The 24,870-nt window shown below is 36.3% G+C and overlaps 1 protein-coding gene across 2 annotated transcripts; it reads left to right on the forward strand.

The window, feature by feature from the left end:
* The first annotated feature begins 448 nt into the window (after positions 1 to 448).
* Positions 449 to 24,509, forward strand: nadka (NAD kinase a). Of its 2 annotated transcripts, none has more exons than XM_051903954.1 (12): positions 449 to 670; positions 2,887 to 3,062; positions 6,841 to 6,924; positions 9,167 to 9,296; positions 12,188 to 12,293; positions 12,527 to 12,612; positions 14,194 to 14,296; positions 14,995 to 15,134; positions 19,245 to 19,344; positions 21,355 to 21,512; positions 21,588 to 21,670; positions 23,039 to 24,509. In XM_051903954.1, the coding sequence occupies exons 2-12, from the start codon at positions 2,887 to 2,889 to the stop codon at positions 23,184 to 23,186; spliced, it is 1,314 nt and encodes a 437-aa protein (XP_051759914.1). In that variant the 5' UTR covers positions 449 to 670; the 3' UTR covers positions 23,187 to 24,509. The 2 variants fall into 2 exon arrangements, with proteins under 2 accessions (XP_051759914.1, XP_051759915.1); XM_051903955.1 differs by having other exon boundaries at positions 14,197 to 14,296.
* The last annotated feature ends 361 nt before the right edge of the window (positions 24,510 to 24,870 follow it).

A 24,870-nucleotide genomic window follows, 5' to 3' on the forward strand; every position in this document is an offset into this window, starting at 1 on the left:
AATTGTCATTTTGCCATTGTCATTTTAATACCTTAGCAAGTTTCTTCTTCCCAATATAACATGCTCCTCATATTTGGATTGTTTACTAGAACCTGAAGTGTCATGAAAAGCAAATATTGTGCAAATATCCCCTTTGGATTTGGCTACTACTGTATGTAATACCTTTTAAAAACTATAAAAATCAGCTTTTTGTCTCTCTGAATTGTGATTTTGGTCAATTATTTTAAACATAAATGCAGATTTATTTTTTTTTAAATTATTTATTTATTTACTTGTTTATTTAATTAATATAAGTAGTTTTGTTGCTTCTGGATTATCTCATTAATGTGGGGGAATAACATTGTTTAAAAAATATTTATTAGGCATATGTCTTTAAGTAATGAATATTCATTAGCCAAGCCAAAGCCCGCCTTTCAGAATGATCCAATGGGCGCAGAGGTTTGATGTCATCTCAAGGAAGTGCTCCGCTCGTGTATATATGACAGCTGAAGAGAGACTGTTGAACCCGGTTACCCCTTCACCCGTCCTGAAACATACAGCGATGGAAGTATTAATATTCTACATTCAGAGTCAAAGAGGATAACGCCTGCTGTATTGCTAGTCATATAGTGGGCTAAATATCCGCTTTTTTGTTTGTTTTTTGAAAGGATCGGGATCGAGCCTGTCTGAGGTACAGTACTGTTACTCATCCAGCACATTAGCGGCTAACTCGTTAAACCGGTGCTTAAATGCATTCTGTCAAACCGAGCCGTTTATAACGATAGCGTATTATGACTCGTGCATGACTGTGGTCATCGCAGGTGTATGTATTGTTTTTGAGTAGGATCACAACAAAAATGCTGCCTAGACAGCTTAGAAACAAGATTTTCCACTAAAGAACAATCAGTGTGTAAACCTCCAGGCTTTGTGTATTGAATGCAAACTCTACAGACCTTCGTTTTGTACGTTAATATGTTACAAGGGAGTCACTTTGTTTTAAAAAGTGTTTGAGTGACACATTTCATAAACTTCAATTGTTTCTCATTAATGCCCTTCTTTATTTATTTAAGCAGGGACAATGCACATTTATAATAAACGGAGTCAATGTAAAATGTGCCTGATCTGGCAATTTCATCAGTATTCCTTGGGCAGATTAATGCAAAAAAAAAAAAAACAAATAATAAAAAGATGTCAATACATAAATTCAGCATTGTTACAGTAAAATCCCTATAATGCTCACAGTTTAAATTTTTGACAAACTTTTTTCTCTTTTTAATTTCTAGAGAAACCACAATGACTTTTAGTTCTGTCAGGGGTCTACAAACCCGATTCCAAAAAAGTTGGGACACTGTACAAATTGTGAATAAAAAAGGAATGCAATGATGTGGAAGTTTCAAATTTCAATATTTTATTCAGAATACAACATAGATGACATATCAAATGTTTAAACTGAGAAAATGTATAATTTTAAGGGAAAAATAAGTTGATTTTAAATTTCATGGCATCAACACATCTCAAAAAAGTTGGGACAAGGCCATGTTTACCACTGTGTGGAATCCCCTCTTCTTTTTATAACAGTCTGCAAACGTCTGGGGACTGAGGAGACAAGTTGCTCAAGTTTAGGAATAGGAATGTTGTCCCATTCTTGTCTAATACAGGCTTCTAGTTGCTCAACTAGAAGCGCAGCCATGATGTTGTAATTGATGCAGTATGTGGTCTGGCATTGTCATGTTGGAAAATGCAAGGACTTCCCTGAAAGAAACGACGTCTGGATGGGAGCATATGTTGTTCTAGAGCTTGGATATACCTTTCAGCATTGATGGTGCCTTTCCAGATGTGTAAGCTGCCCATGCCACACGCACTCATGCAACCCCATACCATCAGAGGTGCAGGCTTCTGAACTGAGCGCTGATAACAACTTGGGTTGTCCTTGTCCTCTTTAGTCCGGATGATATGGTGTACCAGTTTTCCAAAAAGAACTTCAAATTTTGATTCGTCTGACCAAAGAACAGTTTTCCACTTTGCCACAGTCCATTTTAAATGAGCCTTGGCCCAGAGAAAACGCTTGCGCTTCTGGATCATATTTAGATATGGCTTCTTTTCTGACCTATAGAGTTTTAGCCGGCAACGGCGAATGGCACGGTGGATTGTGTTCACCGACAATGTTTTCTGGAAGTATTCCTGAGCCCATGTTGTGATTTCCATTACAGTAGCATTCCTGTATGTGATGCAGTGCCGTCTAAGGGCCCGAAGATCACGGGCATCCAGTATGGTTTTCCGGCCTTGACCCTTACGTACAGAGATTGTTCCAGATTCTCTGAATCTTTGGATGATATTATGCACTGTAGATGATGATAACTTCAAATTCTTTGCAATTTTTCTCTGAGAAACTCCTTTCTGATATTGCTCCACTATTTTTCGCCACAGCATTGGGGGAATTGGTGATCCTCTGCCCATCTTGACTTCTGAGAGACACTGCCACTCTGAGAGGCTCTTTTTATACCCAATCATGTTGCCAATTGACCTAATAAGTTGCAAATTGGTCCTCCAGCTGTTCCTTATATATACATTTAACTTTTCCAGCCTCTTATTGCTACCTGTCCCAACTTTTTTGGAATGTGTAGCTCTTATGAAATCCAAAATGAGCCAATATTTTGCATGACATTTCAAAATGTCTCACTTTCAACATTTGATATGTTATCTATATTCTATTGTGAATAAAATATAAGTTTATGAGATTTGTAAATTATTGCATTCCTTTTTTATTCATAATTTGTACAGTGTCCCAACTTTTTTGGAATCGGGTTTGTATTTAAGTTGTGGTAACAGGTAACCTGAATTACTTTTTAGAGTGATTTGTGAACTGACACTCGTATTTTGCTTTTTTGTTCCACCTTTGGCACCCAGATGGAGAATCCTGGAGAGTCTAAATGGACAAAGTCAGATGCGAGCTCAGAGCCTTTTCCCTACTGTTGCTCAGCCTGTGATAGTAGTGAGGAGCCTTTCCGTGGAAAAGTCTTCCGGAACAGAACTAAAGCCAGGAGTATGTCTACGCCATCAGCACCTTGCTCTGCTAAGTTCAGGTAAAACAAGTCTGTCAGGGTAAAGACTAAAGTTAGACTTAAGGCCCCAATATACTCACTGCAAAGTTCTTTTTCATTCAATGATTTCCACAACAAAGAAGGCGAAGCCTCAGAGCCACACCCAGAGCGAACTTTTCTGGAAGGTTTGATTTGGCAAGCTGTTTTGAACTCCAGAAACAGTACTTGGCTTTGGCCTGAATTTGTGTGAAATGACGTTACACCAGTTCATTCTTCAATTTCGATTGAAGTATATTGGGGCTTTTAGACTCAAAGTGCCTTTTAATCTTGTCTGTTAGTATGTATTTCAGTTTTCCTGTACTGATTCAACTGCAAGTTACTTTAGGCAAAATTTGGTCAAAATTATTTAAAAGCCATGGACATGGTAGAACTGAATGGATGGTTCCAGTCTTGATCTACAGTATTCAGCTTTCCAAAATACACAATACTAATAGCTATGACAGTAAAACACATGCTTGGATGGTGTAATACGATGTATTCCATTGTCACTCAGTGTCTCTCAGTAGTAGTTTCCTGGTAAGAAAGTGATCTATAGCCTGATTTCACCAATTGTGTGTATATATAGTTTAATCTACACATGAAACACATGATTGCCTTATCTTACCACATAGTTGACACAACTGCATCACAGTCTACACACTTGCAACACTTCTGCTTTACGAAATGTTGTACTAGTTCTGCACTACTGTGATATTGAATGTCATGTCGGTAAAGGGGAAGATAGTTTTTATTTTTACTTTCCCATACTCTACATTCTATATATACCACTGCAGGATTCCAACAGTTTAATGCACCATTTTAAAAGTTCATAACTTGTATGTATTGGCCAATATTTGGACACCAAACAGTTATCAGTATCACTTGGCCAGTTAATAGCATTGCCTTGCCAGTGGATAATGTACTTTTACCTCAAATATACACTGCCCGGCCAAAAAAAATGTTTGGAAACAGTTCTTCAAACCCTAATTGATGGAGTGTGTAGCTTTTCACTTCTTAAACAACCATGTAGGAAGACGTATCATGGCCATATTCCAGGATGACAATGTCAAGATTCTTCAGGCTCAATTTGTGAAAGAATGGTTGGAGGGAGCATGAAGAATCATTATTGTGATGTTATTTCCATCATGAGGTGCATCAATTTCTGGTCAAGATCTTGTATTTACAATGCAAGAGTCAAGAGTTCATGCTCCCTCCCATCCATTCTTTCACAATTTGAGCCTGATGAATCTTGACATTGTCATCCTGAAATATGACCATGATGTGTCTTCCAACATGGTTGTTTAAGAAATGAAAAGCTACACCCTCCATCTGTTAGGGTTAGAAGAACTTCAAATTATGTTTTATAATGAAAGTTCGGGAGGAGCCCGTTCAAAAGGTCTATCTAATCAGCTAGAGAGGAGGCATGTATATACACAGCCGACTCACCTAGTCACCTCGACAGTTTTCTGCATCCCTCCGCCACCCCAACTCCTCACTCTCGGCTGGTTCCTATTCCCAGGATATGGGGGAGTACTCTGGGTTTGGGCTAAATTCCGAGCTCGGAGCCTCCTCGCGGACAGCACGGGATCGGTAAAGGTCCACGAGCCGGAACTCGAACTTGAACTTGTTTTTTTTTTCTCCATCATTCAATAAATTTTGCCTGTACATAAATGAACCTTTATGTCATCGCAGATTAAAATCTATAAATCAAAATATTTATTGCATTTATGAAGAAAAGGCTCAGCACCCATCTCTATCGGCTATTGCAACAAAGATACAGTGTGTTTGGGCGGATTGCTGAGGTGGATTGCCGGCAACAACCATTTTAGGATTGTTTTTTTTTTTTTTGCTCTTAGTGACTTAGGAGTCCTCTTGACTACTCCTAACTTTTCACAGATTTAAGAGCTAGTTTTAGCACTAAAATGCTTTGTGAAATACTCTTAGAGCAAAAATTTAGGAGTACTAAATTTAGGACTGACATGCCCATTATTTTTAAGAGTTTCTTCTAAATCTGCAAGTTAGGAGCTACTTTTAGCCTTAAGATGTTTTGTGAATACGGCCCCTGATCTATAAGGGCCCAAGCACAGGGGCCTATTTTTTCCTAAGGACTTACAAAAGACTTTGAAACGATCCCCTTATAGCTACCTAAATTGCTTCATACTTGGTCAGAATAATATTGAGACAAGGCTGATGTAAAATTGCAAAATGATACTTGATATCTTAAATAATGTTGCCATGGTAATGCATCAAACTTTAATACTCTATTGGGGTGTTTTTGAGGCTCTTAGCATGCTTAAAATTTCATGAAACTCGACACACATCAGAATTGACCGTTGTTAGGCATTGGCAAAACCAAAAGAATGTAGCGCACCTCTTTGAGTAATGTGGCAGGCGGGGCTGGTTCTAGGCATTTGGAGGCCCTAGACAAAATTTGTGTTAGAGGCCACCTGCGCCACAACCCTCCTAATAAAAAAGCACTTGAAACAAATATGACCAAGACTTTTGCTTCTCGTCTTGATTGGTGGACTAGCGTAGAGGGAGTTGTTATGGTTATGGAGGCCCCGCCTCAAAGCCTGAGGCCCTAGGCAATTACCTACTCCGCCTATAGGTAGCTCTGGCCCTGGTGGTCTGGTTAGTTTTAGCTGCATTCATCAAACTTTGTACATATATTGTTTTCATCAAGCCGGACAACTTTCAAAATTACAGTCATTAGCTCCGACCAGCAGGAAGTCTGACATTTTGCATTTAATGTTTGTGTGTTTTTGAAAATGTCAGGCTTTGACATTGACGTTGAAAATGCTAAATCGCTGGCAGATTTTTATAATTATAATATCTCAGACGATGTTGGCAAGAGATTAAACAGGGATGTGATTTTTCCAGATTTACACGGATTCACGTATTATCCAACCTAAAAATTATGACCCATGTGAATTGTGTAAATCTGAGAAAAAAAAATGTAAAAATTGTGAAATGGCTTTAAATAATTACCGGTACTAAATGAACTGCAAAATGTGACGTTTTCTAATACATTTATTTCATGCACGGATTGCTTCTGACAGCGCCGCACATTTTGCCAAATGCGAGTAAAATTCGTTGTTGAAACTGTCGCCAGTCAGTGTCTTTTTTTTTCTTTTCTTTTTTTCTTTTTTTTTTTTTTTTTTTTTTTTTTTTTAAATGAATTTTGATAATGCATGTTTGAGAGAATGTGATATGGCTTAGTGCGATCATCAAATCGCAACAGTTGTGATGTAATTATATAAATATACAGTCTGATGCACTATGTTTCATAGTAAAGCACAGTACTGTGCTCATTTTCAGTTTCAATTCACAGTAAATGCTTCTCTGCAAGTGCTGTGTGATTGATTCATTTATAATGTGCATTTGGGAACACAAAATGCGGCAACCATCTTCCCAAATTCGTAATGAGAATCGTTTATAAATCTGTTGTCAACAAAGAGAAGCGTTTAGGTCTCCCTGCGGTTTTGGCTCAATGGTTTAACATTTGAGAGCAAAGAAATTAAGGCAACCATAAATGTGTTGGTATTGTAATTTTACTGTTATTCTGTAAAATAAAATAGATATTTTATTTTATTTTACAGATATTGATACAGTCCTCTTATATTTATCCATTTAAATGCATGTGCTCACTGTGCATTGTTTTTCAATTTGCGATGGTGCCATAGTGCTTGGGCCCGTCATCGCTGCTTGCAGCTATATTATATACTTTAAAATTAGAGATTAATGCTGAAGACATGTCTGCCATCTCTCTGTTCTTTTAAAGGAGGACACAGTCACTTCATGGACCAAGCCCTGTCACCACGTTTGGGCCTAAAGCCTGCATGCTGAAGAACCCTAAAGCTGTCATGTGAGTCATTTTACTACGGTTGCCTTTTACAATAGATGCCGAGATTAAATAATTGTGAAGAATGACTATAATATGCATGAAAGGTTGCAGCACTGAGCACTGTAGCCTAGCACAGTCATGTCTGTTATGGGCATGAATGCAGTGGTACATAACCAACACAATGTAAATAAGAGATTCATTGTGAAGCCCCATCATTGATTATAATGGGGGTTCTGGCGAGAGCCCGCACTGAACTGAAGTGCTTTTCGTAACAGATGATTTTCATTTCTACTAAGAGGAACAATTTGATGGTTTAGTCACTGGCTTGATTTATGCCTGGTTTCACAGACAAGGCTTATCCTAGTCCCAGCCTAAAATGCATGTTTGAGTTTGCACTGAGATATCTTAAAATATGTCAGTGCCATTGTGTTGTCTCAAGATGCACACCAGTAATGTTTTTTAAGGCATGTTTATAAAAGCTACTTAAATGTCTTAATTTAACTAAGGCCTAATCCAGGCTTAATGTAAGCCTTGTCTGTGAGCTTTGTCTCAGGTCATAGTGATGCTTAAACAGCATTAAAGGGGTCATAAACTGCATTATTTTATTATTTTATAATGTTTCCTGGGGTGCACTTGTAATGTTTATGTACATCAAAAATGGTCATAATTTAGAATTTTTTTTCCTACCCTGATTTTAGCCCTCTGATTTGAATGCTCTGTTTGAAGGGGTGTGTCTACTGTGAGACTTAAGGGTAAACGCCCACTGCTGTGGTTGGCTAACATCTTTGCATATTAAATATAACTAAGTATTACATGTGGAATTCTCTCAAAAACTTTTAGCACGTTTTTACTATTACAGTTCTCAAGGTTAACTAATCGTAAAAAAGAAATGTGTTGATTATGGCATTATATTTAGATCATGGCATGAAAGGTTGCAGTGATGAACATTGTAGCCGATCACAGACATGTTGTTGAGCGCATGAAAGCAGTGATCTCATCATTCCAACTCAATTTCTGCACACTAACAAATGCTTTCATCATAACTAACAGTGCAAACACACTGTAAATAAGAGATTTGTTGATTATAACGGGAGTTTTGGCGAGAGTCCAGGACTCAGTCACTGATAAACTCGTGCTGTTTGATTGACAGCTCAAGCGATTGTAAAATGAGCGTTCTTTGATCGCCTTATCTATTTATTCACAGTTAAAATAACAGATTATTTTCATCCTATGAGAAACAATGTAAAGTTGACCTATCATAACATATCAGAAATCGCTGGTCACTGGTGATTTTTGGTTAGACACGTAGGCTACACATAATCCATACATATCAAATGATCTGTAACAAAGCAATAGTGACACAGTTGACACACAAAATGACACACAAACATTTTTACTCACATAAGTGTGTTGCGTCATTCCTGTCGGATCCAATATAGAATTCACAGCATCGTTTTTTAACAAATCCAATGCAACTACTGTGTTTTTCCACAACCTGGCGTTGCACAACATTTTGCACTCTTCAAAGGCAAGTTTATCGCGTAGTTGCTCGATCCAGTGTTAGCGTCACATGTTATTTACCTACTACTTGTCATGCGCGAAATCAGTGGGTGGGGCTACAGGGGTAATGATGTAGAAGTATGCGTTGATCTTCTTCTGCAGAGACGCCATTTCACCTCTCTATAAAGTGATAAAGAGGCACATTCCAAAACGTGTTGTTCTCTGGGCTTGGTTTCAATAAAACCTGTTTTTGGACTAACAAGAAAGTTTTCAGTTCTGAAACTTACAGGATATTCTTATAGCATGATGACCTCTTATATGTCAAAAGCTCAAGGAAAATTTGATTTCTCAGTTCATGACCCTTTCAATTGATTTTGTGACTTAGAACGTCTGGCTGTACTTGAGTCTTTACATATCAAATATCACCGATCAATAGGTGTTGTTACTCACAGGCAGACTGATGTTCATCTCTAGTACATTATAAAAAGACAAGGAAGTAGAAAACGAGTAGATTTGACAGCTTGGTTTGAAAGCTGTTCTTGGATGTATAAGGAAGTCAGTTTTTATAGAATATTTTGTGTTTTACAGCACATTGAACACTTGCAGGTCAAAAGATCAAGGAAATTGAGAAATTGATTTCTCAATTGACCTCTTTAATCTTTAACATGTTATTAAAGTTATTTTTTCATCACCCAATGAACTCAAATGTTAAATGTAACAATACTACACTGACAAAAGTGTTGGTTCATATCTGTGCATTCAGGCATATTCAGGATCCAGCCAGTCAGAGGTTGACATGGAACAAGCCACCCAAAAGTGTCCTTATTATAAAGAAAATCAGAGACGCCAGTCTGCTACAGCCTTTCAAAGAACTCTGCATTTTTCTGACACAGGTGAGAGCATAAAACATTACAGAATAAAAAAAGAAGAAATGCAGATGAGGCCATTGAGACTGTGCATCAAAGTGAAAAGGATCGTTTGATGGCACGTTCAGACACAGGAAAGCAGTGCCGATGATCTGCTTGGCCAGTGAATCTGTAAACCTCTCTCAGAACTGTGTTGCAACAAACGAATTGAAATATCCATGATTTAATCATTAATAGCATTTTCATGTTTGTCATGCAAATCGACGTGCATTATTGTATGCGTTTTTATCACACTCTCCTTGTCTTATGCACAATTTACTACCAAAACAATGACACCATCATTTTTGGTAACACTTTATTTCGATGGTCCACTTTAGTCATTCTACTAACTATAAGTAGCTTTGCAACTGCATGTCAATTAGCAGTCATTAGAGTATTAGTAGACTCCCTGCTTTATATCTGCTAACACTTTATTTTGATGCTCCCAACAGACATTCAACTGACTATAAGTAACTTTGCAAGTACATGTCAGCTTATTTTACTAACCCGAACCTTAAAGGGGACCTATTATGTCCCTTTTTACAAGATGTAAAATAAATCTCTGATGTCCCCAGAGTGTGTGTGTGAAGTTTCAGCTCAAAATACCCCACAGATCATATATTATAGCATGTTAAAATTGCCACTTTTTGGGGGTGAGCAAAAACGTGCCATTTTTGTGTGTGTCCCTTTAAATGCAAATGAGCTGCTGCTCCCGGACCCCTTTCCAGAAGAGGGCGGAGCTTCAAGAACTCATGCTCTGGCATACCAGCAACAACAAAACAGGACAATCTCACGCACTGAAAATGTCAGAAACTGTCAGTAGCAGTGTTCAGCCTTATATGTTCGGTCATCTGACTGTACTGTGCATAATAAATTAACATTTATGAATTACACTGATGGTGAGCATGGCGGTATAAAAATGATGACATAGCTCTGGTCTCCTGGTACCTTCACAGAAAATTGTGAGCTCGTCGGATTCAAGTGGGCGACTTCGAAGGGCGTTCATGTGTAATTTTTAACCAGGAAAATCATATTTACGATAATCCTGATAGCCCATGAGGGCAGTATCAGTGAAAACAGGCAGAGACAGTGGTAACTTTAGCAACATTAGCCGTATGTGCCAACAAGCTCTTTCAGACAGGCAATTTAGAGGGACACAACATGTAATGCCTCTTTGGCACAGACATTTTTTACAACTCCAGCTGCTACAGCAAGGACACAGAAATGGTGGACTTTGTGCTTCTTACTCAGGGCTGTGTCTAGTGAATTTTGCATAATATGTCCCCTTTAGGAGTCTACTAATACTCTAATAACTGCTAATTAACATGTAGTTGCAAAGTTACTTATAGTTAGTAGAACGTCTAAAGTGAACCATCGAAATAAAGAGTAACTTTTTTTTTTTTTATCTCCTATTAAAAACTAAGGACAGCTGTCATGACAGACAAAATGAAGAGCCCATAATCTAAAAGCAATGCACAAAATATTACATTACATTTACATTGTCTATTTACACTAAGTGCAAATAGCCCATGTTTTTGCCAAAGGTCAATGCTATCTCACGACCAATTCGTATGTATTTTACAAGGTGGCTAATTCATACGAATTTGCACGACTTCACTCGTACAAATTTATACGATTTGTTTAAATACCAGTGATGGGTAGGTTTAGGGGTGGGGTTAGGGGTAGGTCATTTGTAAGAATTCATATGAATCTGGCAACTCGTAAAATACATACAATTTAGCAAAAAACTTAAAATGGTATGAGTGACGTTGTACGAATTCGTACGAATTAGCCACCTCGTAAAATACATATGAATTGCCGTGAGATCAGGTTGCAAAGGTTGGTTTATACTAATTGAACAAACAAAACCAATCTGATAAACAAGAGAATGGCATGGAGAAAATCTGTGTTTAGGTCTCTGAGCCTGATATTAGAAAAAAGTCTGACTTTTAAAAAAAAAAAAAAAAAAAAAAAATCTTTAGATATTCCAAGACAACCTAAACCATTGCAAGTCTTAAGAAAGAAAAACATTGTTTTCTAGTAAATTCCAGTATTTCTGTTATAATTTCTTCCAGTTAAACTGAACTTTTATTTTGACGGGTTCTCGTGAAGATCTTTGAATTTCTCGCATGCTTCATTCACACAGAGACAAGCAGAACAAGCAGACTTCAGAATTCAGTAGCAGTCTTTTTGAGCTTTAATATTCACAGACACAAGTCCATATGGAGTTTTGATTCATTCTACAGCCCTACTTTTGATTTATTCATCCAAAAATTCTGACATTCCGCTTTATACAGTAAGTTCCATTAATGACTGGATTTCGTGATTCCGTCTGCATTTTCCGCATCGCTGAAATAATAGGGATCTACATGGTATTTGCAGTGTTAAAGAGAGTTTGTTTTGTGGGTTATTGTTGTGTTATGAAGTGATAACCATTAGTAAGAAGGGTATGCAGTTAATAGAGGTCCCCTCACAATATTGCGCTCTCGTGGCCGTTGAATAGATGCAGCAGTTGTTTCAGCTACACACCAGTATGGCGGTATTTTAAATCTACATATCGTACACGAAATTGAGACCGGTATACCAGATGAACCGGTATACCATCCAGCTGTGAAGTATGCACATTCTTAAAGGCCATCTGTTTGTGATTTTTTTTTTTTTTTTTTTTTTTTTTTTTTTTTTAATAAAGATTTACAATATGAGTATCTGTGGTATATCAATGATTGCATTAACATGCTTCCTTTTTAAAATGCCTTTGTAAAGTGTTCATTAATTTAATTCAATCAGTTTAGTGATATCAAAGCATAATGTTTCCTGAGATCTGTTTATATTTGCTCGTTTTTGACGTTGTGCGTGTTCTTTGTGTCACTGGCTTCTAGCAAAAAAATATGATTGTTTATGTGGAGAGAAAAGTCATTGAAGATCCAGCCATTGCTAATGAGAGCTTTGTCTCCGTCAAGAAGAACTTTTGCACTTTTAGAGAAGGTGAGATATTATCCAAAAGTATCCAAGTGTTGTTTGTGTGTGTGCTTCAGTGTACTGATGAATACATAATAGAATATTATTTAATTATGTACTGTAGTGTGAATATGGACAGTTGAATATATTTTCCACAGCTACATAATGTGCTACTTTGAAACTGTTAGTTATTTTAAACAGTTAATTGTAAAAGGTGAAATATGTCAAATTGATGTGACCTGTTGACATGTGTTTCATAGATTATGATGATATTTCCAATTGTGTCGACTTCATCATTTGCTTGGGAGGAGATGGGACTTTGCTGTATGCTTCCTCTCTCTTTCAGGTTTGACAATTTTTTTGTAAACTGATATAATATTGACAGAATAATGCACTGACAAACAAATAACATACTGTTAATATTGTTAATAATATTGTTAGACACCCATGCAAATTCCACACAAAAAAAGATCCTCCCAAAAATTACACAAACTTCCATAATGTTGGTAAAGGTCAAGGTGAAGGGAACCCTGGCTTTTGCTTGAAGTTGCAACGCTTTCTATCTGTGGTCTCTGCGATTATTTTAATATTTTCCCTCCCAAATGCCTTATGAAAGCATCATTTATGCAGTTTGGAATGCAGCATTTCTGATACACAAGAATCACTGACTGACAGACAGCTGCTTTTAGCTGTGCGCGTGTGTGTGTGTGTGTGTGTGTGTGTGTGTGTTTGTGTGTGAGAACTAAAGAGTGCTTGAGTAGTTAAAACATCTGATATGTCAAAGTAATCTGTGTATTGGTGTGAGTGCAACCTATTACGTCTGCCACTGTTTATGATGTCATTAATGATAATCAAACAGCAATAACGCTAAGAAAAAGAGAAAAATCACTCGCTTCTCTTTTCTAGAAAACTCTATGATAGTAATAGCATTCTTTGTTAACTGCTTGTAAGATGTTTTTTTTTCTGTTTTTTATTTCTGACTATTTGTATTTTATATATTTTTATATTTAAGTTCAAAATTACTTGATTTACAGTTTAATTTAGTAGTATTTTTTTATTTTTGGTATAAAAATTGAAGTGAAGAACTGTTGTATTTCACTGGTATTTATGACTACTCAAACTCCTAGTGTGTATTAATGAAGGACAAGATGAATCATGACACTTTGTAATTGAATTGCTACCTTTGAACCATAATCGAATCAAGTTTCTGTAACATGCTACAACCAAAGTCCAAAATGACCCAAACCTATTACTATCACTGTGCCATCCTACTATACCATAAAGACCTACCAGAAATTAATTCATTATCTTGATAATAATTAAGAAAAAGTAAAAACACATAACCTACTTTTTAAAAAAAAAAAAACACATAACCTACTTTTTAAAAAAGGTCTTAGTCACTTCACTAACCACCCGCAAACTAGTGTAATCCCAAAAGATTTTGGCATTCGTTTCCGCACAAACATCTTTTTTTTTTTTTTTTTTGTCTGTAAATTATGCTCATTAACAGGTTGCTTTTCATTCACAGAACCTGCTTATTATAAACTTACAACCACGTAATGTGCTACATAGACGCCTGCTTTCAAATGCTCCCGTGTGTATCTGTGTAAGCGCTCAGTAAAAAGTGTGTGTATCTGTATAATCACTCAGTGAACAACATGATCATTGTAGCCAATCAGACATATCTGTTGAGCGCATGAACACAATAGCCAATCAGAGGTGTTTAAGTTAGTCAGAATCCGTTCTACAGCGCTCAGAATGCTAGGGGGAAATGCTGGTATCATTACATTTTTAAAATTTCAGTACCGACTTGGTACCGAAGTGCCGGTACTTTTGACAACCCTGCTGTGAACAAACTTTAAAAGCATTAATATAAATGTGTGTGTGTGTGTGTGTGTGTGTGTGTTTTGTGTGTTTGTGTGTGTAGCAGAGTGTGCCTCCTGTCATGGCCTTCCATTTGGGTTCTCTGGGCTTTCTTACACCTTTTAACTTCGACACATACCAATCTCAGGTCAACCAGGTTATAGAAGGTAAGTCATTAGTCAATGAGAGGACGTCTGATTTTTCAGTTTATATTTTTGACATTTTTCTCAGGTTCCAGGTTGTCAAAAAAAAAAAAAAAAAAGGTCAGAAATTTTCCCATCTGGTTTCTTTCATAAATCTTTACACTTCTGCAGCTGTATTGTAAAGGACAGAAATGTCTGAAAAATCTGATGCATTGCTTTATGAGAACTGCTTTACCTAGGACCAACAATAGACATCAGATCAATCTAATACATTTTAGAAGGGGCTGAAACTATTTTACTGAAGTTCAACATGTAAGATCAAACGGTTACACTTATTTCAATGGTCCACTTTAGATATTCTACTGACTATAAGTAACTGACTATATGTCAACTTATTCTACTAACCCAAACTCTAACAGTCTCATACTCTAATGAGAGTTAGTTGACATGTAGCTGAAGTTACTTATAGTTGGTAGAATGTCTAAAGTGGACCATCGAAATAAAGTGATGAAACTCTTTATTATGTCTTGTTTGGGTTCACGCAGTTCCTCTTTCCATGAAAACCATAGCTGTATTTCAAAATATAGTTAGCTGCCTACCTAGACAGATACCTGTTTGCTTGCCTTGATGTTTTAGGTTTCATGCAGGGCATTTATTTAAAAAAGTTTGTAATTATTATATGTGTGGAGGATTTATGTAATATTTTCTTGTTCTTTTTGCAGGAAATGCTGCAATCATTTTACGCAGTCGTCTGGAAGTGAAAGTAGTGAAAGAATGCAGAGAGAAGGAACCGGTGGAAGAAACGAGTTTAATCATCACTAATGGAGACTCTGAACCCAAACACAAAACTATGCAGTATCAAGTGAGTGCCAAACTTCCTGTAATGATGTAAGGAATTACACTTCTTTTCCAGGAATCTCATTACACTAACTGTTCAGTAGCTACTTGCATTAGATATTGGATTTCAGTAAAGTATGTTTAATTTTAAATATTCCAACCAAATTAAAGTAATTGTCCTTTCGATATGTTGGCATTTGTGCCATTTAGCAAACCATTTAAAGTGGTCATGACATGGATTTTTTTTAAATTATTTTAATAGAGATTTCAATGTTTCTTGAGGTACACTTTATGTTAATAAAGTTTTTTTTCACACAAAAAACAAATATATATGAGGAAAAACGATTAATTTCAACCCCCATTCTGACCGTCTGTCTGAAGTGATCCGTTTTTAAGGCACAGCTCCTTTAAACGGCCACTGTTATGATTGGCTAACATCAGTGCATAGGAAACAGTATCAACACCCGCTCACTATTGCAAGTGTTTTGAAAACATTATCCATATAAAACCATCATTTAAAGACAAAGCGTTATGAAATCATTTACTCACGGTTTGTCATGCAGCTGCTGTTAGATCCATTACAGTCGCTGCTTAATCTTTCAACAAAAGTTTCTTTGCAAACTCTCATTACACTGTGCCTCTCTGAACAAACATATAATCCTCCAATGCAGGGCTCTGAACCGGTTCAAGGAACGAAAACGAAAACCGGAAACGAACGAAATAGGCCTATATTTAAGTGAAAATGAATGTCAAGTTTTGAAACCAGCGAAAATTGCAGGATATGTTCACACAACGTCACATCACGCACATGCAGCACTTCTGTGAACGGAGAAAACAGAATAAAACAATAGGGCCAGGCCTACATTACACATATACAATAAAAGGGAATATTTAGACCTATAGGCTACGTGATATTTCACTATATAATTAGGTCTACAGATTTACAAAACGAAAGTGATTCATTGTGGCGCACTCGAAAAGATCTAGGAAAGGAAACAGATATTCTGCTTGTTTTCGTTATTTAAGTGTCTTTTGTAAATGTATGTCTTGCTTTTACCTGTAGGCTATGACCATAAATTACGGAGTAGCCTACAGTTAGAAGGGAAAAAAAATCCCGTGGTCGCGCCGGCGCCTCGCGCGCACACACAAATTCTTGCATTGCTTACTTGATATCGCAGCCTGTTAAATAATTAAAATAAAATACAATCAACCAAACATATAAAACGTTACACTGCTTACATAGGGCAGTTTTGTTCATAATTTATGTTTACAAACATTATAATTATATTATATATTATATATAGGCTAGGCTATTTGTAAACATTTTATTTTATTTACCGATAAATTAGGCTACATTATTTCTGAATGTAATAATAAAATGCGATGTATACGCGACATATCTTTTATCCTCTCAGGAATGGCATCGGTATTTTTAACCATGCAGCAAACATTTTAAAATATATTGAAAAACTACTTTATAAACCGTTAATAGTTTTTCCTTTCGTTTAATAGGTTTACATTTGGACAGAATCTTGTTATAAAGATAATTGTATGCCTATTGGCTAAGACGGCAAATACTTTGTTTTTTAATAAATAAAATGCTGTAGGCCTACATATTATTATTATTATTATTATTATTATTATTATAATTATAATTATTGTTGTTATTGTTATTGTTATTAATAATAATAATAATAATATTAAGTAGGCTACATGCAAAAAAAAAAATGTCAATCGCCCCCAGTTAAAAAATAACGTTATTAACCGTTATTTTTTTCTAAACAAACCGGTTTCGGAACGTTAATAATACAGAAGGAACGCTGGAACAGAAACATTAAAATACCGATTCTGCTCGGAGTGAAACGATTAAATTTTGTTTTCGTTTTTAAGCCCTGCTCCAATGTGATCCAGAACGCCATTAAGATAAATCATCCACTTGTTTCCGACACTGGGATCCTTCTGAAGTCTGTACAGAGACTCAAACCAGCTGTTTAAACTGCTGTGTCAAAGTGAACGTTCTTTCACTCTTCCATTTGTCCTGTTGTCCACAGACTCAAGCGTGTGGAGTATGTCAGAACAGAAGTGTAGACAGTGTCAGTTATTATGACTTCACAAACCGAACGCACATCTGTATACTGTATCAGCGTAGACAGCGTCAGTGATTATAATGACTTCAGAAACCGAACGCACATCTGTATACTGTATCAGCGTAGACAGCGTCAGTGATTATAATGACTTCAGAAACCGAACGCACATCTGTATACTGTATCAGCGTAGACAGCGTCAGTGATTATAATGACTTCAGAAACCGAACGCACATCTGTATACTGTATCAGCGTAGACAGCGACAGTGATTATAATGACTTCAGAAACTGAACACATCTGTATACTGTATCAGTGTAGACAGCGTCAGTCATTATAATGACTTCAGAAACTGAACACATCTGTATACTGTATCAGTGTAGACAGCGTCAGTGATTATAATGGCCAATTGCTTTCAGCTGAAAGTAGCTAAAACTGGTTGCTAAATGTCGCTAGATGACCTCATACTGGCGTGTCCACTGATCTATATTAATATAAATATAGATCAGTGGGCGAGTCACGGAATCTTGATAAAGTTTGTCTAAGAAGCTGTTAGATTTGTTGCTAGGCTTTTGAAAAAAGTCTCAAAAGGGGTGGGAAAGTTGCTAAATCTAGCGACAAAATCGCTTAATTGGCAACACTGTCCAGTGAAGGCAAATGTCAGCCGTTAAGCGGCTGAATGCCAGTGGGCGGGGTCTATACCACTCTCTTACTGTAGGTTTTGCAGAGCATTTGAAATGCACTGAATACTTTAACAATCAGCGACGCTGTCTGCACTGCGACCAGGAAATGTTGCTACACTCACATTGCACAACAAAGCACTCCATGCTGTCGAACCATTTCTTAGAATAAAAGCAGTACTTCTGTAACCAATTTAATGAAGTGGTTTGCTCTGTGCAGTTCTCCTTTTCTTATGCAGAAATGACGTGTGTACGTGTGGACTGATAGTGTCATGCAATGAAAGGTTATTTAGCATATTTACTTGTTGAATATCAGTCAGAAGGACTAAGTTTAACAACTACAGTATATGCCACTATTATTGAGGAGCTGCGTTAAGCGTCCATGTCACTAAGAAATGCCTGATAAATATGACCCAGAATCATAAAAGGCATTCTCAACAACTACTTTCTTTCAGGCAATCAACTGACTAATTGATTTTGAAGGAGACCTATTATGCCCCTTTTAATAAGATGTAATATAAGTCTCTGCTCCCCAGAATGTGTCTGTGAAGTTTCAGCTCAAAATACCCCACAGATCATTTATTATACCATGCCCAAAATGCCCCTTTTTGGGTGAAAGCCAAAACACGCTGTTTTTGTGTGTGTGTGTGTGTATCTTTAAATGCAAATTAGCTGCTTTCCAGAAGAGGGCGGAGCCTTTACAGCTCATGCCTCGGATACTCTGGCAAACAACATTCACACACGCCTTTGTGTCTACAAAACACGAGACACAGGCAGTGGAAAACGCAAGGCGTCGAGACATGTTTTTAAAAGTTAAAATTTTTAACTTGAGTGCTGTGTTTTTGGAACGCCGTTTCCTGCGCGAGACGTGAATGCAATGGTCAAACACGTCCGTCTAGCGCGTTAACATAGAAAAGCAATGGACTAGTAGCACAGTGGGGTGGAAAAACACGTGTTCATTGATACAGGATCATGGGCACGGGGCCTGTTACATTGTCACACAATAATGAATAGAAAACACGAACAACCCATTTTGAGACGCAGTTTATGATTCATGGGGAATATAAAAAATAGGAGTGGGTGGATTTTTACCATCATAGTGTGGTTGTGTACACACACTGCCAACACATTTATGTTCAAACACCATGTAAAAGTGAATTTTGCATAATAGATTCCCTTTACATTTTTTTTGTACATCCTTAATCTGATATCATGTTAATAAAACCATCTTGAACACTGATATTCTTCACTTCAGAATGTTTACTTTTTTTGGCAATTATTAAATTGGGTTTCATTTGTTGCTTTCACATATTTTCATGTATAAAGCTGTTGTCTTATTTTCTGTAAATAATATATCTGTCTTCCTCTGTCAGGTGCTGAATGAAGTTGTTGTAGACAGAGGTCCGTCATCCTACCTCTCTAATTTGGACTTATTTCTGGATGGTCACCTGATCACCACTGTTCAGGGAGATGGTTAGTGTGAAACATAATCCATGTTGTGACAGTCTAACTATTATACTGCAAAACAACATCAGATGTTGTCTTTTCTGTTTGTTTCCTCTAAAAATACCTACATCCTTAATGGATTCATGCCCTATAGTGCCCCTATTATGCTATTTTAAAGGTTCCTAATGTTCTTCTGGAGTCTTCTACAGTAGGTTTACATGCATCCAAGGTCAAAAAAAATTTAATTTTCTCATAATGTACATTGCAGCATCAGCTCTTTTCTCACAGTGTCTGAAACAGTTCGATCAAGGATTTGGTCTCTCTAAACCCCGCCTTTCTGAGAGCCTGCTCTGCTCTGATTGGTCAGATGGCTCAGTCTGTTGTGATTGGTCGACTGCTTACCAAGCGGCCATTAGCATATGTGAATTTCGGCTCCGGAGGCTTCCTCAGCACTTGATACACAGTGATACGGTTTTATAATTTTTTTTTTTTTTTATCTGTAAATGTTAAAAATTCTTTTTTCATAAAGGCTCTTCCTGACAGCAAGCAAGTCACTGTTAAACTTCACAGACTTCAATTCATGTGCATCAAACAGACTGAGCGCAATAGAATGGAAGCACAATAATTCTGACTAGAATAATCTCTGCATTTGCTGTGACTTCAGATTGCTTATAACATTCATCTGGGAACGCAACGTGTGCCATTTCATCAGATTTGAAACATAAGTCATTATAAACCTACGCCAACGCAGCAGAATACATCAATATGTTTTTAAATAGTAGTTTATCACGATTTCAAAATAAAAGTTTAAACCTTTGCTCTGAGTTTGCATGTTTTGATGTCCAGATGTTGTATTTCTATCTTAAAGAAGTGGCCAAATATTAAATATTAAGTAAACATTTGAATTAAATGCCGTTTGGCCAGTATTAAACAAGGATTTGATCTGCTGTAAAGTGTAACAACAACAATCACAGGCCGTCACACCCTCTGCAGGCATTAGTTATAATTCATAATGTACATAAGATGATTACATTTATATTATGTAAATTACTTTATGTATTTTAAGTGTTGTTCAATAGAACCATATGATTACTTCCTTTTTATACTTTATTTGAACCAATTATTGCCTCATTGTTGTATGTATTTTAAGTAATTGTAAAGGCTATTGTTCACTTAAGTCTATTTTTATGACCACAAAAAAATACACAGTTAATTGTCAAAATAATCAACCGATTACTCAGTTACCAAAATAATTGTTAGCCACAGCTCTAAATTAGTTAAAACGTTTCAAAATCCACCTGCATTGTTTTGCATTTTGTGACTTTCAGTCGAATAAGACTTTTTTTTTCCAGTCATATATTTCATCAGTGAAGATTTCTTAAATCGTGTTAAAATATCGTCTCGTCTTGTGATATCGCATATTGTCTCATGAGCTAAGCGTATTGTCACACATTGTCACACTACTCATGAACACTCGCGCCACCAGCCTCGCTCCGTTCCCGTGGCTCTCGACCCCACGCTGCTCACCACAGCGTTTTGACTGTACCACTTCTGCACACGATGAGAATATATTTTTATAATGTCTTGGGTCAAGAAATAGTTGGAGTTTGCAATATATTTCCTCCTCCCCTACAGTGAAATGTTTGCTCTGTTTGGATGCTCTTAAATCAACAGTAAGCACGCTTTCCTGTCACATATCACACATGCGCACTTCAGTAAACCGACAGAAAGCAGGTTAATGTGTTTATATGCTGGGCGAAATTGGAGTAAGTTGCAAAAATGTAGCTGTATCGATCGGTTTATGCTTAAGCTGAAAATGGGTTAACACATTTACATGACCGCACACATTGTTGGCTTATTAAGCACAATCGGGTTACGAACGTGCATGTTGTGACTTCAAAACCTAGGTACATATCGAATCATCATTTTTACTGAAAAAGACAGAATACTGATGATGAAATTCAAGGAAAGTATTTTGTCCATCGTTCAGAGATTTGCCTTTCTAAACATTTCTTCTTGCTCTCTTTGCTCTGTCAGGTGTGATAGTGTCCACTCCCACAGGAAGCACCGCATACGCAGTAGCAGCAGGTGCCTCAATGATCCATCCTAACGTTCCAGCCATCATGATCACGCCCATCTGTCCTCACTCCCTGTCCTTCAGACCCATCGTCGTGCCTGCTGGCGTTGAGCTCAAGGTGATACACTGCACAGCCACTGCTCTTGGGCTTTGACTGCACGAGGACATTCACTGAACCCTGATATGATTTTAGATTATGCTGACCCGTGATGCCAGAAACACAGCCTGGGTGTCTCTCGATGGCAGGAAACGGCAGGAGATTGCATATGGGGACAGGTATGTGACTTCAGCAACAACATTAAAGAGATAGTTCACCCAAAAGTGAAAATTATCCCATGATTTACTCACCCTCAAGCCATCCTAGGTGTATATGACTATCTTCTTTCAGACGAACACAATTGGAGTTATATTAAAAAAAATCCCGACTCTTCCAAGCTTTATAATGGTAGTGAATGGGGCTTGAGATTTTGAAGCCCAAAAAAAATGAATCCATCCATCATAAAAGTAATCCATACGACTCCAGTGGGTTAATAAAGGCCTTCTGAAGCGAAGTGATGCGTTTTTGTAAGAAAAACATCCATATTTAAAACTTTATAAACTATAATCACTGGCTTTGGCCATACACAAGTCGAGTTCTGGTGGAAGAGTGACCTCTGATCCGATGTATGACGCAAGATTAGTATCGTAAGCTTAGATGCCTCTTGCGGTTCAAACAAATAGGGCTGGGCAACAAACTCAAGCTTCTCTTCTCTTATATCAAAATCCTCCGACATTTCTCTTTGAAAATTCTCGTTTTAGACTTCTAATTCATTAACAGTGTTTTGTTTTGCTCTATCCTCTGAGCTTCCACGTTCATCAATACAAAGTGTAATTCAAAGTCTTTTTTTAATATTTTTTTTAGTGTTTTATTTTTTTATTTATTTAAATTTTAATGATTTAATTACTTAATAGCTTTTCATTAAACTCACGAACACCAGTCTGGAAAACCCTGACATAATGTAATATTTACTGCACTTCATGTTATTAACAAAAAATGGAATAAATTTTCTTTCTCTTTGTATTTTTATATCAATATGATACAAGATTATCCTATTCAAATCAATTTGATAAATGAGTTGGGTCAATAGTAATCTAAAAGTATTCAGATTATATTACCTTAAAGGATTAGTTCACTTCAGAATTAAAATTTCCTGATAATTTACTCACCCCCATGTCATCCAAGATGTTTGTCTTTCTTTCTTCAGTCTAAAAAAAGAAATTAAGGTTTTTGAGGAAAACATTCCAGGATTTTTCCAGGAAAATCCTGTGTGTTTTCCTCAAAAACCTTCATTTCGACTGAAGAAAGAAAGACATGAACATCTTGGATGACATGGGGGTGAGTAAATTATCAGGAAACTTTAATTCTGAAGTGAACTAATCCTTTAAATGTGTAATGTAATGAATTATGTTACTAACTCCAATTTGTCATGTAATTTGAAATCAGTAACTGACTACAATTTGTAAGAATAGAATTTACCCAGCAATGTTGATTTGGCATGGAAATTATTTTTGTCTGTAAGCATGCATGTCAACGGAGTAAAGCACACTGGCATGCATTCTTGTAAACTTGATGTATGGCAAATAATTTTCCTCTCTACTTCCTAGTATCACCATCACATCGTCACGCTTCCCTGTTCCTTCCATCTGTTTCCGTGACCCAGTGAACGACTGGTTCGAGAGTCTGGCCCAATGTTTACACTGGAACGTTCGCAAGAGACAGAGCCATCTGAGTTCTGAGGAGGAAGAGTTCTGAACACATTCCCAGCTTTCCCAACACTATTACTGAACACATGTCCTTTTAACAGACTTTTAACAGTGAATCTCATAAAAAACAAACCGGTCTCATTTCATCCAATTACAATATTATATTTTGCTTAAAAAAAAAACTATTTTGAGGACCATTAAGACTTTTTGCATTGTGATATTTTTCCCCAGAACTTTTTGAGTGTGTGTAATTCTGATTATTCTCAGTACTGTAATAGTCTTTAATATTGTATGACAGTAGAAAACTACTGCAAAACAATGATTGTTTTATTTAAATATGCATAAATGAAAAACAGTACAACAACTACAGCCATGATGTATAAATACTTAAGAGGTTACCCTTTTTTTATTGGTAAATTTTCATTACAGGCAAGCAATTTTTTTGCATTACAGTAATAAGAATTTTGGGGAAAAGTGTGAAAAATTCTGAAGGCTTTGTTTGTTTGTTTTTCTTCAAATTTTGGGTGAAATATGACCCCATTATGCGTGGCCACATATTCTTGGCGCGTTTTATGAAAATTACTTTTTAATTGACATCTGTGCATTCCATTATAACTTTAAGTGAAGTAACATGTATTGTCAGTTTTTGTCAATTTAAAGCAATAACTGAATTTCAATCGATTATATTGTGCCTTATAGAGCATTGCATCAAAGTTAGTCATTTGGGGGAAATTTATTTATTTAGAATGTATCATACATCTTGGTTATCGATATAGTACATATCTGAGCTTGAATGTTCTTTTTTTTTTTTTTTTTTTCCTCAATCTTTATTATTTTTCTGGGTTTTTTCCACTGGACATTTTCCATTATTGTCTTACAGGCCAACAAGCTGCCTAATTAATAATGAATTCAATGAGTTTCTCATAAACGACCACAGGAAAAGTGCACACTACAAAAAAATTCATTGTATCCATGATCAATGTACAAAAATTTGTAATATTTTCAATCATAAAGACAAACATTTAAGTCAGTTAAGTCAGGGGTTTTTTTTTTTTTCAGTTCTGCTCTGAAAGTATTTAAAGATGGCCTGAAGCAAATCGATAACCATAGTACTTATCAAGGCACCTGAAAATCATTCAGGTTGATGTTTTTGTTTGCAATAGTCTATTGAATTGAAATGTAAGCTTTTTATATCAGAATATGAGATAAAACATTTTGTAACACCTTCACAATTTATCATTGACCTTTTACTCCGTTTACATCATATCTGACCTCTGCTTCTGTTTTACGACATGATGTCAGAAGCCAGGATTTATTTACTGTCAGAACTTTTTATTATTATTAAAAAGAACATTTTCATAGCAAAAAAAAATCTTTGTTGATCCTTCTCGTCTCTTTCTGTTTTTAAGGTTGGTGTTATCGCTGCAAAATGTGTATATTTGCCATAACATTTTGTAACTGACTAATATATTTTTAATGAACTTGAGACATAACTAAATCTCTATCCATTCATATTAAATAAGACTTTCCTGTTTTTATCTCTTACAAATTTAGAGAAATAATGCATTGTATTTTATAGACAAATTTCTTGTTTCTTTGATAGCATTTCTTCTTTTATTTTTGAAAACATTCTATTTTATGAATCATTATTTTTCATAATTCACATAACTACACTCATAGATAATACAACGAAACTCCACTTTATCAATGGCTTTCTCTTAGTGGTCAATTAA

This window comes from Ctenopharyngodon idella, chromosome 8 (assembly GCF_019924925.1).
Source record: "Ctenopharyngodon idella isolate HZGC_01 chromosome 8, HZGC01, whole genome shotgun sequence".
Classification (NCBI taxonomy): domain Eukaryota; kingdom Metazoa; phylum Chordata; class Actinopteri; order Cypriniformes; family Xenocyprididae; genus Ctenopharyngodon; species Ctenopharyngodon idella.

What these genes read in the sequence shown, in the direction of transcription:
- nadka (XM_051903954.1), top strand. Translation starts at nt 2,887, where the DNA reads ATGGAGAATCCTGGAGAGTCTAAATGGACAAAGTCAGATGCGAGCTCA. An exon ending in ATGCTTCCTCTCTCTTTCAG is followed by an intron (nt 12,613 to 14,193) that starts GTTTGACAATTT and finishes TTGTGTGTGTAG; the next exon opens with CAGAGTGTGCCTCCTGTCAT. An exon ending in ACAAAACTATGCAGTATCAA is followed by an intron (nt 15,135 to 19,244) that starts GTGAGTGCCAAA and finishes TTCCTCTGTCAG; the next exon opens with GTGCTGAATGAAGTTGTTGT.